This window comes from Pan paniscus, chromosome 17 (genome assembly GCF_029289425.2).
Source record: "Pan paniscus chromosome 17, NHGRI_mPanPan1-v2.0_pri, whole genome shotgun sequence".
Lineage (NCBI taxonomy): Eukaryota > Metazoa > Chordata > Mammalia > Primates > Hominidae > Pan > Pan paniscus.
The window spans coordinates 30,539,450-30,556,732 of record NC_073266.2 but is presented as its reverse complement, the minus strand read 5'-3'; the positions used below and the strand labels follow the sequence as shown (position 1 = coordinate 30,556,732).

The 17,283-nt window shown below is 40.3% G+C and overlaps 1 protein-coding gene across 12 annotated transcripts in view; it reads left to right on the top strand.

Moving 5' to 3' along the window:
- Positions 1–17,283, top strand: part of PTPRM (protein tyrosine phosphatase receptor type M) — an 826,562-nt gene that overhangs the window by 316,368 nt on the left and 492,911 nt on the right. For all 12 annotated transcript variants that reach the window (XM_003817914.7, XM_063597202.1, XM_055102562.3 and 9 more), the window contains exon 3: positions 4,082–4,353. In XM_003817914.7, the coding sequence (XP_003817962.2) occupies positions 4,082–4,353 (272 nt within the window). The remainder of the gene's footprint in view (positions 1–4,081; positions 4,354–17,283) is intronic.

The window sequence follows — 17,283 nt, the reverse complement described above, 5'->3', positions numbered from 1 at the left end:
TGCACACCTATGATCCCAGCTACTCGGGAGGCTGAAATGGGAGGATCACTTGAGCCCAGGAGGTCGAGGCTGCTATGAGCCGTGACCCTGCCACTGCACTCCAGCCTGGGGGACAGAGTGAGACCCTGTCTCTAAAAAAGAGCCACATAATTTTAAAAAGCCATACATTTAGGAGGGTTGAGGAGCTAAAGTCATCATAATGAAAGTCAGGAGCATTTGCTGGGCTTGTGTTTTGTGGCAGGCTTTGTCCCGCTTGCCTTGTATGCATTCTTGGTTAATTACGAGGCTGCATAGATACACCAATTGGGAGACTGTAGAGGAAGGGAAAAAGGGAATCTCACAGAGGAGTGTACCGCAGGGGAAGGTGCTCGGCAGAGACTTTTCCTCTAAAAGATCATGAGTGTTGAAATCTGAGTGCTGCTTAATTGATTTCCAGATCAGTTGGGAGAGACTAGCTGTGCTAGTGACCATGGGGGCAGTCCAGACAGAATTGCCTCCCAAGGACCTGAACCCCTGCCATAGGAAGACTGTGCATAGAGTCTGCACTTCCACCAAAGCCCTGCCCCTGCACTTGAGAAGCCTCTCATGAATTTCACAAAATCATATGCTGAAAATAGCAGATCTTAGGCCAGGCGCGGTGGCTCTTGCCTGTAATCCCAGCACTTTGGGAGGCCGAGGTGGGTGGATTACCTGAGGTCAGGAGTTCAAGACCAGCCTGACCAACATGGTGAAAACTTGTCTCTACTAAAAATACAAAAAATTAGCCAGGGATGGTGGCAGGCACCTGTAATCGCAGCTACTCAGGAGGCTGAGGCAGGAGAATCGCTTGAACCCAGGAGGCAGAGGTTGCAGTGAGCTGAGATCACGCCATTCCACTCCAGCCTGGGCAACAAGAGCAAAGCTCCATCTCAAAAAAAAAAAAAAAAAGGAGAGAGAAAAATAGCAGATCTTGTGAGAAGAACAGGGTTGGGGCTGACCCTTCCAAATCTATGCAGCTTTGTAGCTGGCAAGTGAACAAAAACATTGACAAAACTAATAGAAATGCTGGCTCTCTGAACTCCACTCTGGCACAGACCCCATGAGACCATCCTCGGCCCTGAACCCCAGACCCTGAACCCAAGGCCTCCACTTCTTCCCACTCTCCATAGAAGTCCTCGAAGTCATTCTCTTCTAATAGAGACTACTTGCTGTGAACGTAAAAATATGATCTGAGGTTTGTCTTCTTCATCAGTCCTTTTCTTTTTTTGTCCTTTTTAAACACAGAGGAAGGGGGCAGAGGCTTCACAGTTCTTCACCCGTTCTTACAGTTTCAGAGACAGCTTAGGAGTGGAAAGAGGAATGAAACCACCAAACCCCCTTCTTGCCACTCCTTGCATTGAGGAAAGATCCACTTCTGTAGGATCTTCAGCTTTGTTTAAAAGACATCATGCACTGATAAAGCTTTCCCTTTATTTGAGAGGACAGTTGCCCCTCATCACTTCACAACATGAATGTCCTGCAAAAAATTGCACATAAACCAAGAGGACTTGTGTGTAATAGGGATGTCACTCCCCTGTCTAGTAATCCTCTATGAGCTAATCTGCACTACAGAAGCATGCCTCAAAGCAAAATAGACTATTCTTAGTCAAACAGGGAAAAAAGGAGGAGAAAGGACTATAAAAGCTAGGATCACTTGAGTAACTTAGATTATACCTGAATTTCACCTGGATCTCAACATAAAAATTCTTGTGTACTTTAGACACAAGAGTGTAAGAGCATTTCATGCTGGAATGGAGCAGAGTGGATTTAGCATTGGAGGCAGGCTGTGTAGCTAGTAAAATAACAGTTTTGGAAAACTGGGTGATTTCCTCAACAGTAATGGTAGAAAGGTACCCAGTTTATATAAATATGTGAAAGGAGGCCCCTCTGAGTGCTTCACAGGATGTGGGCAACACTTATTTTGCCATCCTGTGTATATTGCCGTGCTTTCCACCCATGCTTGCCCAAGCTTAAGTGATGGGAACAATGAGAGAAACAATATTCTTGGCAATATGGCCATACTCAAGGTTTTGTTCATTCAGATGTGACCTCAAGAACATGTCATGCCTCAGCTCCACCAGTAAGAATATATGTGGTAACTGTTGTAGATAACAGAGCCCCCAGTGATAGAATCTGGCGTAAATCAGCTTCTATTTCACTAAGAGCAGGAAACACAATCTGTAACTCATACACAGGAACGTCCTACTCTGGATTTGTGATGGGGTTCATCAACCCTGCATGTTTTGAAGATTTTTTACATTTGTAAACAATAACTAACCTGAATTATTTCAATGATACTCTCGTCACTTGTTCTTTCTCTGCCCCTAACTCTTTCTTAAATGACAGTTAAAGTTCTTCCTTAATGCTGAAATATATTTCATAGGTAAGTTATATTTCATAGATAGGTTCGCTTGTGACTTGGCTTTTGTATCTCTAGGTACATAACATTCATTGCTTGAAAAATTGCTCTGTTTTAAAATAGCTACTATAATTTCCCTTCACTGCTGTGAAAGGGTATTTTTTTCATATGTGTTCAAAAAGCACATGAAGAAACATGGGGTTACTGGAGTGTGGCATAATGAGTAATGGGCTGGAAACTCAGAAGCTCAAAGTTCTGGTTTTGCCACTAACTCATCCTAAAACCTAGATAAGCTGCTTCTAATCTCTCTGTGACCCCATTCCTGTTTATCATAAATGGTGTTAAACCTGGCTCACCTCATAGCTGTAAAGGTAGCAACCATAAGAAAGCATATGATAATATAGATCCTTTAACAACAACCTCTTAATCGGTGAAGGATATCTACATCTGTGTTTTCCATTTGATACTTACAGTCATTCTTTGGGAATTACTATAAAAAAGTGGTCTTCTTGTTTTGCTGTTTAGGCAATCACAGCATGTAAACAAGACAGAAATTCCATACATTTTCTAGTACCATGTATGTGTGTGTTTACTGATAATGTGTGGGTAGACAATAAACACATATTAACATATATACACACCTTGAACATTGTGATTCACAGTGAGGGTACCCATCTGTGTAGTATTTTTATTTTTTTCATTTTTATACTCCAAGTTCAGGTGTACTTCCTCCTTAGAATTTCAACGCATTTTTTCTCTGTGCTAAAGCCGACCTATGATAGCCTATTTTCCCTTGTATCTTAGAACATTTTGCTTTTATCTTTTACTGTGTGAAATATAAAATTCATATGGGGAAGGCTCAAGTGCTTGGTATCTGGAAAGCTTGAATCCATCTGGAAGCTCCTCAACACTCATGGGTAGGTTAGGGCCATTGGGGTCAAGATCCAAAGAGCTTGGGAGACTTCTTAGAATGATCATCCTTCAGTTGGGACAATGATTGCCTAAGTCATCACCTTGTTGTGAGAACACCTCCACTGTCAAGGAGAAGTCAGTTGTTCCAGTGATGGAGGTGGGGTACTGGTGCTGAAGTGCAAGAGGATCGTATTACATTGACAGCAGGGAACAGATAGGGCCAATATCATGACCCTAAGATGCACAGCCCACCCAATCTTTTGTCTTTCTGTAGGTTATACAGAGTGATTACTGAGTATTGCTAACATGATGGGACAGTGCTGTTCAGTAGAACTTTCTGCTGGATGGAGATGCTCTGTATCTGTGCTGCCCAGTGTGGTAGCTACTTGTCACACGTGGCTATTGAGCACTTGAAACACAGTTGGTGTGAATGAGGACACGCATTTTAAATATGGAATTTTAATTTTTATTTTAAATAATCACCTGTGACTCCTGACTGCTAGACCTAAGGCGAGTCTACAAACATTATGCTACATTTCTGTTATTTAGAAGTCAAATTACAGTAACATCCAGGGAATTTTCCATTAATACTATGTGCACTCTTGAGAACATATAGGGGGATGATAGGAGGAGGAGGAGGTGATATATGAAATAGGAATGAAAGAAATGGCAGTTTAAGCCTAAGTAAGACATGGAATTGCAGTGCCAACCCATGTAAATGGTGGTGGGTTTTCAGAGATAACCAGAAAGTAGTGTTTCAGGGTATGACTCTCCTTGATTTTGTTTTTGCAGGTTCTTTCATGCTGGTGAATGCCTCTGGGAGACCTGAGGGGCAGAGAGCCCATCTGCTCTTACCCCAACTTAAAGAAAATGACACCCACTGCATCGATTTTCACTATTTTGTGTCCAGCAAGAGTAATTCTCCTCCGGGGTTACTCAATGTCTATGTGAAGGTCAATAACGGGCCACTGGGGAATCCTATCTGGAATATATCTGGAGACCCAACACGTACATGGAACAGGGCAGAACTGGCCATTAGTACTTTCTGGCCTAACTTTTATCAGGTATGTGCTTTCTTTTTATTACATATTTTGAAGCATCCTCTAATTTCTAAAAATATAAATTATTGTTATATCATTATAATCAGAAAAGGTTGTTGTATTTTTGTTGGCAAGGTTGTGGAGAAAGGGGAACTCTCATCCTATACTGTTGGTGGAATTGTAAATTAGTTCAGCCCCTTTGTAAAGCAGCTTGGATACTTCTCAAAGAACTGAACAGAGACTTACTGTTCAACCCAGCAATCCCGTTACTGGGTATATAACCAAAGGAAAATCAATTACATGAGTTCAGGTGTTTTTTTGGTAGAATGTTTATCACATCACAATTCATAATAGCAAAGACATGGAATCCACCTAGGTGTCCATCAGTGGTGGACTGGATTAAAAAAAACATGGTACATACACACCATGGAATAGTGTGCAGCCATACAAAAGAATGAAATCATGTCTTTAGCAGCAACTGGAAGCCATTATCCCAAGCGAATTAATGCAAAAACAGAAAACCAAATGCTGCATGTTTTTACTTATAAGTAGGAGCTAAGCATTGGGTGCACATGGACATAAAGATGGGAATAGTAGACACTAGAGAATACAAAAAGGAGGGGAGCAAGGGTGGAAAAACTAACTTTTGGGTGCTGTGCTCACTACCTGGGTGACGGGATTAATCATACCTCCAAACCTCAGAATCATGCAATTTACCCAGGTAACAAACCTGCACCTGTTGCTCCTGAATCCGCAATTTAAATAAATAAATAAATAAATAAATAAATTTTTATAACAGTGCAAGAAAAACCTATGCTATTTGATAAGGAGTGTCTTAAGGCTTTGTCAAATTAGTAAAAAATACAATTCAAAATTTGTTTATGCCTGGCATGTATTGTTTTAAGAAAATAAAAGCAGTCACTTGTAGGAGGGCAAGAAATGCTATCTACGAGGTTTGCAAATATATTTTCTTTTCTTTCTTTTTTTTTTTTTTTTTTTTTTTTTGAGACTGGGACTCGTTCCATCACCCGGGCTGGAGTACAGTGTTGTGATCACAATTCACTCCAGCCTCAAACTCCTGGGCTCAAGTGATTCTCCCACCTCAGCTTCCCAAGTAGCTGGAACTATAGACATATGCCACCTGTCGGGCTAATTTTTTATATTTTTTTTGTAGAGACAGGGCCTTGCTATGTTGCCCAGGCTGGTCTCAAACTTCTGGTCGCAAGTGATCCTGCCACCCTAGCCTCCCAGAGTGCTAGAATTACAGGCATGAGCCATTGTGCCCAGCTGGATATTTTAGTTTCTATATTAAGTTGGCCATATGTGACGCAGAAAGGCATAGCACCTGAGTCTAAAAGAAGACACCCTCTGCAAATGGGTCTCAGGAGTAAATTAGTCATAAGAGATGAGCCCTGTGGAGACGAGCCAGTGAGGGGCAGGTCCCTGCTTCTACCCATGTAAGCAACAGGAAGAAAGTACCAGATGTAGATGGAGTCCTTGTCACAGAGGCACTGCCACAAGGCCTGTCCTGTTATTTTGGGGGCTCTGTAGAGACCTGCAGTAACTGCTTTGAGTTCCTGTTTAAAGTAACTGAAGGGCGGAGGCCCATGGACATTCAGAAGTGGTACCAAAGCAGTTCTGACGTCACGTCCTGTCTGCCCTTCTGTGGGGGATGCCTGTGACACAAGAGCATCCTAACTTAGGATCAAAGTGGGAAATTAGTGACAATGGGCATTTGGAGAGCTTTTTCTTTTTTGTCCACAGCATCTTTTAAAAATAACAGTATTGAGAATACTCAATTAATGGCCAACTACGAGGAGGAATAAAGAGGATTGCAATATTTTGCTTTTCTCTTTCTTTAATTCCTTTGGCTCAGACAGGAGCCAGCTGGAACATGCATCTAAGATCATTTTTCGTGTTTAATTGAGGTGCTTGGCTAGACATAGGGAAGGGAAAGCTAGGGCTTTCCAGGGCTGCTTGTCTTCAAAATGGGCGTGAACAGCATCCAGTAATCCATTCTGCAGCTTTGGTGTTTATGAGTTAAGATCCATCAACCCCAATTTCTCTCTCCCTAGACTGATGAATAAATGGGCTGTAAATTTCTTGCTTAATTTATCTTTGTAGGCATATACCTACAACAATTTCTTGGATTTAATGAGTGACAAGTAAATGTGTTGTTTTTTTTTAATGGAAATGAAGACATAGGGAAAGCTCTGTGAGTACACGTGTAAATTGTTAAGATCTTTTTAGAGTATGTACTTTGGCAGTAAGTTTTAAAATTGTTAAAAAATCTAGATATGCTTAAATCTAGCAGTCCACTATTAGGAATTTATCCTAAAGAAGTAATGAAGAGTGATTGCAAATAATTAACTACTGGGATATTCATAGCAGCTTATTTGTAGTAAAGAAAAATCAGAAACAGTATTTTTCCAACAATAGAGGATTTGTTAATTTATGCTACCTCAATACAAAAATTTATTTTGCAGCCATTAAGAATAATGTTATGGAAGAAAATTTAATGATACATTTAAGGTTATGTTGTTAAATGGATTAAACAGGTATAAAGCAATACATTAAATTCTATTTTTAAGTTTAAAAAATCTAATAAAGACTGAAATATATCCTGAAATAAATAAGAAAGTGGTATCTTGGCAGGGCACAGCGGCTCAAGCCTGTAATCCCAGCACTTTGGGAGTCCGAGGTGGGAGGATCACCTGGGTCCAGGAGTTTAAGACCAGCCTGGGCAACATGGCGAAATCCAGTGTCTCCAAAAAAAAAAACAAACAAAACAAAATTAGCAGGACATGGTGGCGTGCGCCTGTAGTTGCAGCTACTCAGGAGGCGGAGGCTGGAAGATCGCTTGAGCCTGGGAGGTTGAGGCTTCAGTGAGCCGTGGTCATGCCACTGCACTCCAGCCTGGGTGACAGAGTGAGACCTTGCCTCAAGAAAAAAAAATAAAAATAAGGAAAAAAGAAAGCAAAATCTCTCTAGCTAGTGGGATAACAGGTAAATTTTTTTTTTTTGGCCATCTGTTATATTCTCAGTTTTCCCCAACGTACATGTACTGTTTTTATTTATAAAACAAAAAGTAAAAATTTGTTTTTCCTCCAGAAGGAAAATATCCTATTTAATAAACACATGCTTTTTATATAAATGTACTGGTGACCAATCAGTAGTTTAAAGCATATGGCCTCTGGGACAAAACTTAGGAAATGCGTTTCATAGGGTTAAAAAGCAAGTGGGTGGCCGGGCGCAATGGCTCATGCCTTTAGTCCTAGCACTTTGGGAGGCTGAGGCAGGTAGGCAGGTGGATTGCTTGAGGTCAGGAGTTCAGGACCAGCCTGGTCAACATGGTGAAACCCCATCTTTACTAAAAATACAAAAATTAGCTGGGCATGGTGGTGCGTGCCTGTAGTCCCAGCCACTTGGGAGGCTGAGGCACAAGAATCCCTTGAACGAGGGAGGCGGAGGTTGCAGTGAGCTGACATTGTGCCACTGCACTCCAGCCTGGGAGACAGAACGAGACCCTGTCTCAAAAAAGGAAAAAAAAAGAAAGGCAATCAGTAGAACTGGGTTTGGCCAAGCTAGGCCTCCAGAGGTTTTTGTATGGTGGCCTAGGCTGAGAAGCTGAATGTGATTAAAAACCTTCTTTTGGAGGAGCCTTTCCCAAAGTAGGGAAGACAGGGATCTGGAATGTTCCCACTGCCCCTCTGGGACCTATTCTAGGTTCTTCCTCAGTCTCCAGTTGTCTGCTGGATTGAGGCCAGTGGACAGCACTCCTAGTTGAGATCAGAAGGTATGTCCTGCTCATGTTTTCCCTGAGTTTCTTCTCTTGGGCCTTAGCAGTGTCCACACAAAACCTCTAGAATGGGCTCTCTTGAGACCATCACAGCCTCCAGAGCCACAGTGTGCTGGTTTAGTGTGGCCTTGGCTGCAGTCAGACGTGGAATTTCTGTTTTGCCTTTTATATCCCTACCTCAGTCAGCTGCATTAAAGGAATGATGCGGTTTATGAACAGTCTTGGAAGACCAGACTTTAAAAAGGAACTGTTAAACTACATTGAGAGTAAGATGGTCCCATATATTTCAGGCCATTGTCATTTTCAGTGAATTCTTAGTTATCTTGAGCACCTTTGGATAACATATTTCACCTTCCCAATTGTGAACTTTTCTGCTCCTAACCTTTAAGCCCTCTCACTTTTCACTGTCATCTCTCACACTTTACTGAGCAGTAAATGATTTGCCAAATTAAGTTAGAAGTTTTTTCTCATAGCTTTTTGGTTCATTTTTGAATGTATTGCTTCATTGATATCTTAGTCTGCTGTGCTGCAGTAACAAAATACCACAGGACTGTACGGCTTAAACAACAGACAATATTTCTCACATTTCTAGTTTGAGAAGTCCAGGATCAGGGTGCCAGCATCGTCAGATTCTGGTGAAAGTTCTCTTCCTGGTTTGCAGATGGTCATCTTCTTTCTGTGTCCTCACACAGTTAGGGGGAGATCAGGGAAGCAAGAGCTCTCAACGCCTCTTCTTATGAAGGTCTACTCCCATCATGAGGGCTGCCCCCTCGTGACCCCATCGCCTCCCCAAGGCCCACCTCCTAATACCACCATTTTTGGGATTAGGGTTTCAGCGTGAACTTGGGGAGTACACAAACATTCAGTTCATAGCACTGATAGATTCATTAGGAATAGCTTCATACTTTGAATTTAAAGATGGATTTGTAGAGATTCTTTAATACAGTGTTGCTAAGTTTTTATTTTTTTGTTGTTGTTGGGAAAATTTTTATTTTAAAATGGAAATGGAAATATACAGGAAAAGCTTGTGCTTTCCTTTTTTTTCTTTGCATAAACAATAATAATGCAATCCAGGTCAAAGCACAAGGCAGAAACTTGAGAAAAGAACAGTTATTACAAGTACATGGTCTTCTTTTCAAATATCCATGAAAACGTTTAACGACTGGATGGCTAGGTACCTACAGAAAGCTCCAAAGCAGTAATCTGGCCTTTTAGTTTCAACAGGACTATTTTGAATCTTAGATTTATCAGTCACTCCTTTCCCATTCTACTTGTTCTAAGAATTAAGTATATAATGAAAATAAAAAGACCACATCCTGACTTTAAATCTCCACTCTCCTAAAAACCTGTTTGAGGAAACAAAAATGGGGAAGAAGAAGATCAGAGCAAAAATATTGTTAACACTGGCCGCCCTCATGCAGGTGGGCTACTACCAACTCCTGATGAACATCTGTAAAGGGTATAGATCTACTGAAAACCCACTTGTTTGTTTAATTCCTGAGCACTTCCAGCAAGCATCAGCCTTGGAACTTTTAAAGACAGAGTTAAGGTAGCACTTCCTTATTATTTCCCCTTTATCTGCTGGGCAGTAAACAAATTGAAATCATTGCCCTAATAGCAATATAAACTATTAGGTAAATGGCACATTGTAGATGCGGCAAGAGAGATGTCAGCAGGAAACTTCCCAGACACTGAACTGCAGGCCTTAAAATCGCTATGTAAGACCTGAATGAGGTTTCCCAGTTGGGATAAGAAGGACAGGCCGTATTCACAGATACAAAGTAAAAGGAAGACACCTACCAAATCCAATTTTCACCCCTGGCCTGAGGTGTCAGCATAATTAGAGATGGTCAGAAGAAAAGCCTGGACAAAAAACAAAACAAACAAACAAACAAAAAAACAATAAGCTATGAAGTTGAGCCAGGGGAGGGGCTTCCTTGGGCTGCAGATCCAGTCCCTAGTCCATGGGGCCAGCACACGTGTACCGAGGAGATGCCTGTTGTAGTCTGATGCTCTCAGAAATACAAGTCATGCAAGAGCCCGTCTGCTTTTGATATAATTTCCCATATAGATTTCTTTATAAGGAGTTCTGTACTGGCCTGAAAATGTGACTCTGGTTTTTGACTATTATATTTCTGATTCCAAAATATAAGAAATATATTTTCCAAGCCAGGCATGGTGGCTCACGCCTGTAATCCCAGCACTTTGGGAGGCTGAGGCAGGCGGATCATGAGGTCAGGAGATCGAGACCAGCCTGGCTAACACGGTGAAACCCCGTCTCTACTAAAAAACACAAAAAATTAGCCGGGCGTGGTGGCGGGCACCTGTAGTCCCAGCTACTCGGAAGGCTGAGGCAGGAGAATGGCGTGAACCTGGCAGGCAGAGCTTGCAGTGAGCCGAGATTGCGCCACTGCACTCCAGCCTGGGGGGCAGAGCAAGACTCCGTCTCAGAAAAAAAAATATATATATATAATTTTTTTAAATATTTTTTTCCAGTATTATGTGTGCATGGATGCATGTGTGTAACATTTTCTTATGTGAACATGGTGCATAAAACTCAATATCCAAGTGATGCATTCTCAGGCTGTTTCTAGGCCTGAAAGCTGAAGACAAGATAATAGGGTATGGGCATCTAAAGGAGGTGACACCTTTGAGAAGCCCTCTCTCAAGGTACAGGAAGTCAGCTTCCTCTAGACACCACCTCTACAATTATTACGTAGGCTGCAGGATATATTCTAGAATTCTAAAATATTAATATAAGTTTCATGTATACTTGAAATATTTATGTGTTAAAATACTTCATGCAGTACTTTATTTCTATAAGCAAATTTCACACTAGTAAGTAGTTTTGATATGAGTGAAAATTGATTAATGAATTCTTTTAAAAGAATTTCATATTATAAATTGTTTGCACATGGGCAGCATCAGAGGACAGTAAAAGAACATACACTTTGTGTTACAAAGAATGGGATTTGAATATCAGCCCTGCTTACTTAGAAGCTTGGGCAACTGATTTAAACTTTATGAGCCTCACTTTCCTAATTACAGCGGGGTGGGGGGTAGTGATTAGGGGTAATTAGGGGTTGAAGATGAAAGGAAAAGCACATTGGGGATATGCTAGCCTCTTAAGAAGTGGTGGCAGTTTGTTGAGCCACTGTTAAGATTTGTGGAAGATGGTAAAAAGGGAACCAGTTAATAGTTGATGCTTTCTCCCTGCTAAGGCGCTTCCTAAATGTGTTTAGTGGAATGTCAAAAGGTGTTAAATGAAAAAGGGTTGCAGGAACAAATCCTTTTGTGGAACACTGCATGAGACAAAGTGAACCAAGTTCCCTTCTGTCAGAACATTCCAGAACTGCTCTCATACAGCACTGCAAGGTGAGGTTCTGTGAGGGTCCGTGCAGTTCTCCCTTCCCTGGACTTGTTTGACTGCATCTCAAGGACCAGGTGCCCTTGGGTTGTGTTCAGGGACCGCTGTGTTGGGCTCTTCAGTTGGCTATTTCCCATGACCTTCGGGGCCTTCTTCCAGAACGTCCATTTCTCACTTCGCTTTGGCTGCAAAATACTGAGTTAATTTTCATCTTGATCAGCATCTGAACTCTGCAATTGTTGGACTAGGCAAAGTTTTCAGTCAATCTAGACACAAGTGTCCTGTGTAATTTTGATAACCATAATAGGTCTTTTGGGGCATCTCTTACTTTCACAGTTTTTTCCTCTAGCTTTAATATTGACATTGTTAGACATTTATAGAATTTTGAAAAGTTTCTTAGCAGAGTAAAGTGTTCTTGCCACAGTAGTCATTTTGTGTAGTTTTTACTATTTATGGTAGAATAGTATGCTACAGGTGCACATCACAATGGTAACCTGCATGGAATACAGCTAATTGCAGGTTAATTACTGTTCCTTAAAACATAAATTGCCAAGTATTTAGTGATTAACACATATTTAATTCCTTAATTAATGTTTTTCCTAATTGCTTCTGTGTCGACCTGCCCTCCTATGGTTGGGAAGCGGTGGGGAAGGGCAGGTATCTGCCATCCTCAGGGCACCTGCGTCCTTTGATTTAGACATTGATTTTTTGCCATTTGAAGAATAATATTTTCCTCATGCACTCGCCCTGTTGCTTTATTGTGCTGATAAAAAAAAAAAGAACTCTGCTTTGATTCTGCCCCTCCCCCCGCCTCCTGTTTCCCACCCCTACACCCTGAGGCAAAGGAGCCAGCCACAGATTTCTTCATATTCTAATCATGCATGCACCCCAGAAGCCTCAGCTCCCACCCAGAATTTCAGCCTTCCTCTCTGCTTTCAGAAGACAGTGATTTTGAGCCCAGTCAGAGGCCAGGGAGGCAGTGATCTTTGATATAAATGGTTGCTTTAAAAAGAGAAACAATGCATAGGTAGCTGAAAATCTCCTTCCCCCATGGGTCTCCATAAAGAAGTGGAGCTGGGGAGGGTGGGCAGGGACTATAGGGAATGGGAGGATAAAGTTATCAAATATGAGAGCCTTGTGGGTTCACGAGAGCCTCCCTGTTAAAACAAATGCCTTAGATATACTGAAGGGTCCTGGGAGAAGATTAGGTGTGGATTCAGCTTGCGCCCTGCTCGGAGTTCTTTATGCAGCAAGGACTCAAAGGAACTTGTACTGGGGAGAGGGGCACTAAACCAAGATTCACCCTTATCAGTCTGACATCTTTCCTGGTAAATGAGGATTTGAGGGAATAGGGATGACTTGATCTTACCTATCTTTTCACATTTTGCTGCAAACTTTATTCCCCTGCACAGCTAGCTCGGTGCCTGTTTCTTTGCTGTATTTGCCTTCAGCCCACTGATTTTACTACAAAGCCATGTAAAGCCACAGCTAAGTGACAGCAGGCCCGCATACATTTGCTGCCTAGAGACAGTGTTTTAGAGTTGAATTGGTGAGTCTTTTCTAGATTGTGTTCCACAAATCCAGGGAATGTTAGGAGGCATTAATTGACCAAATGGAAAGAAGCACTGGGTTAAACAAAGTAGAACTGCTTTGTTCTGCAGGCCATTTCCGAGGCTAGGAGTGTTTTTGAATCTCCGGGAAGGACACATGGTGAGTGTGGGTGCCCAGCTGGAGCCAGAATTTGGGCTTTGCTGAGTATTTCTTGAGTCTAGTGTTCCCTGAAGTACACTTGGGAAATACTGATATGTGCCAGTTGAAAAATAGAACATACTTTGACTCCATAAATTCCTTGGCTATGGCCCTTATTCCAAGTGCAAGACAATTGAATTGCTTCATGCCTCTAGAGGATGTGGGGAATTTGCTGTGGCAGTGAAATATCACTCTCTCTCAAGCAGGAAAGCTAGTCTAGTAGGTGCCCCAATACTCTGCATTTTGTGCTTAAAAAAGACAGTATGTTTCAAGAAACCACTGGGGACACAGTAGGTTGTCAGTTTAATATTGACTTAGAACTGTATTTAGGAAGTAGAACAATTTGTGTGATTTTTTTCATCCTCAAAGATCTTATTTTTGATTATTTTTTAAAACTTGCCACATCTCTAAATTTCATTCTTAACTTGTACTTCTTATGTGATGATAAAGGATAAGTACTTCTATTGTTTACCATCTTAATCTCTGCATGGTCTGCTGCTATATGCATATCAACCCTGTTCTTTATGACTTCTAAGCCATGTTTTTGTCCTCTACCTTAATTTCTGTGCACGGCCTCTTGAATGAGTATATGACCTACGATTATATCATACTTTTCTCTAAAGGGAAGGAGGAAACAAAGAGAAAAGTGAGGAAGGTTGTGTTATTGGTAGGAAAAACAGGTGAAGACATTTAAAAATAACATTGCAAGCACTAATAATTAGCTCCATTGCAAATTTTGCTGTCTTTTGAGTGCCTTTAGCGTTCTCAAAGTAGATTTTTATTTTATTTTCTGATAACATGTCAATACAAATACAAATGCTTGAATATTTTCTTCTGATTCTTAATGTGACATGTTTTGTGGTTTTTGCCTGGACTCTTTAATATTACAGAAACTTTACTGTATATGTTTTATTTTTATGTAACTCATTTGACACAAACAAGATAAAGTTTTTGTAAATGGGTGTGACCCACCTTTGCATTTTATTTAAATCAAAACCAGAAGGATAGACTAGGTAATGTGTGGGAGAACCAACGTTTAATCCCCTTTGTTCTAGGGAACTGACTAATGACTTCCACCAGCACATTTTCCTTGGTGAGTATCTGTGTTGGTAAGCAAATCCCTTTCTTTACTTACACATAGCAAGGAAAAGTGGCAGCACGGAAAGCTAATTTTGCTCTTCACTGAAGCAGGGAGGATCAGGGAGGCTGTGGTGTTAAACTGCTTCTGCATTTCTCCTGTTTGGCAGACATCTGAAGGATAGCCTGATGTCAAACCTCTCAGAGCCCAGCATCCAGGATGGATTTTCATGAGCAAATGAGAGCAATAGTCAGTTTAAACAACTGGTTTAACCAGTTGTTTCCTCTCTAAAAGCAAATGGCTTTTCCCACAGTCTCCAAAGGCTATAGGGATACAACATCTTGTCTCCTGAAATGTTATTAGTTGAGACTGAATGAATATTGATTCTCTCTATTCTACATTTTCTTACATCCCAGGGCTGCAAATATCTGGGCGTTATCAGCAAAACAGTGAAATGGAGACTCAGAGTGAACCACATCACATGAATAGAGTTGATTCTCGATTATTTGCAGCAGTTATGTTCTGTAAAATTACAGAGAACACTGAATTAGTGAATACTGAACTACTTCTGTAGGAAATATGGGGTTAGGTTCCTGTGAGCCTTTGGTCACAATGTTTTTGTAATGTTTTTGTCTACTGATCAATACCGGATGCCGTATGTAATTTATGTTGTTGATTCATTAACTTTGAACCTATGGCAAAGGCCAGTAGCACTGTAACTCATGCTGACTGGAGCGCTTCTAACATGTGTATTTTTTCCTTAAGGCTCATCTTAGCGTCCTTGCACTCTCAGGAGCACTAGACAGCCCTGAAGCAGTATATTTGGGTTCATTTTTAAAAGCAACGTTACCAAAAAGAAGCACAAAAATGGAAAAGCATGGCACTAACTAGACCACGATAAGGATACTCTTTTATAGTATCAGAGCTGAAACAAGGCGACAGAACATTGCCCTGCCTGACTTCAGCTAGGAACATGTGTGTTGAGCAACTCACATTTTTTTGCTGCTCTGTGCATGTCCGCAGATACCATGAAAGCTTTGCAAGTATTGATTTTTGGGGGTTACAAATAAATTTTAGGGAGTAGCAAATTCACAAATATGAGCCTTGAATAATGAGGATTGACTGTATTTTCTGTCAAGCCAAGTCCAAAAAAACTAAGTTCTGTGTTGTGACAAAATTATTTCATAATAAGATAAGGTGACTCTGTGATTCTTTCAGACCCACAACTTTTAAAATAATCACAATTTAGATTGGGCTAAAGGGCAAAAACATTTTTCCTAAAAATGTTTGTTTCAGTAAAAACAACAAACAAAAACCATTTAGTCCAAATTTAGCTAACACCAAAGAAGATGGTATAAAATGAGATCTTAGGGTAGGTTTTAATATTAAAGTGTTACTAATTCTCAGTAGTTCAGTGTCTTTATAGAAGATTTTTGACTTCTAAATGAGTTAGGTTTTATTTTATTTTATTTTTAATTTTTCTGATATTTTGAGGCCTATGAAGTAATTAATTTTTCTGGCTTTGTTTTGGTATATTGCAAATATGTATTTTAAAAATTTGATAATGATATTACAAACTTAAGTGGGTATTTAGAAAACCACACATGTAATATAATTGAAAACAAGTCAAGCCAGGGACAGGGTCTTCTTCTCATTGCTGGAATGTGAGGCTCCCCCATGGAGCGCAAGGCATATTGTATTTGGCTGTGATGAAGTATTGCTTTTGACATGTGCTTTCTTGTTAATCAGAGTATTGATGGTGCATTGGTGAGCCAAGCAGGAAAGTTTTCTCTAAAAACAGGAGGCTAGATAGTAAATATTTCAGGCTTTACAGTCCAAACGCTGTCTGTGGCAGCTACTCAACTCTGCTGCTGTTGTATGAAAGCAGCCATAGCCAAGATGTAAATGAATAAACGTGGCTTTGTTCCAATAAAACTTTATTCATGGACATTGAAATCTGAATTTCATATAATTCTCTTGTATCACAAAATATTCTTCTTTCTGTTTTCTCCCACTAGTGAAAACTATAAAAACCATCTTTAGCTTGTGAGCGATATAAAAACAGGTGGTGGGACAGATTTGGCCATGGGTTGTAGTTTGCCAACTCTTGTATTAAACTTGATGCTGTCAAAACTATGCCGTATCAGTCTTCCCAATTGCTATATTTCTTATAAATCTGGATGTAAAATTTTAGAACCTGTGTATCTATACATTAAAAGGTGTGTTTGTGTGTGTATATATATATATGTATGTAAAGGTATTCTATATACATATAGTGTTTCATACTTGCTAGTTAGGCAGTTTGGCAACATGAAAAGAGTCCAGACTTGGAAGCAAAATAGATCTAGGATTAGACCCAAATCTGTAACTACTTGTGTGAACTCAGAAAAATTACTTAACCTTTCTAAGTCATCTTATCCCTGAAAGGGAGCTAATATGACCTACCTCACATAATTGATGGGGGAAAATTAGATAATATATGCAAAGTATACCTGGGACATGGAAGTATACAAATAAATAGTTTTTTTTGAATTACTAAATTATTCTTTTTGAAGAAAAACTTGGTACATGGCTCCATAAGAAATTCAAACCTTCTAATATAGAATATTTTCAATATATTTTGTTCCATTTCATAAAAATGAACATGGCACATCCCCAAATCAATTTCTTACACGTTTCTTTTTTCCTTTTCCAATGGTACTGTTGGTATTCTCATGTTACTCTTTCCTCTGACCTCAATCTTTTTCGACCCGGATGCTGGCATTTTCAAACATTCCTATGATTCCCACTGGGTTCTGCACACACTTGGTATACTTCACTAGAGCAATACCTGTACTTTTCATTAGAGTAGTTCCTTATTTGACAAAAAGAGAAAAAAGATTATTTTTGCTTTTGAAGCCTTATAAGGGCACTGGCTAGAGAGGTATACATAATGGAAAATTTGCCAGATAGCCAGAGTTC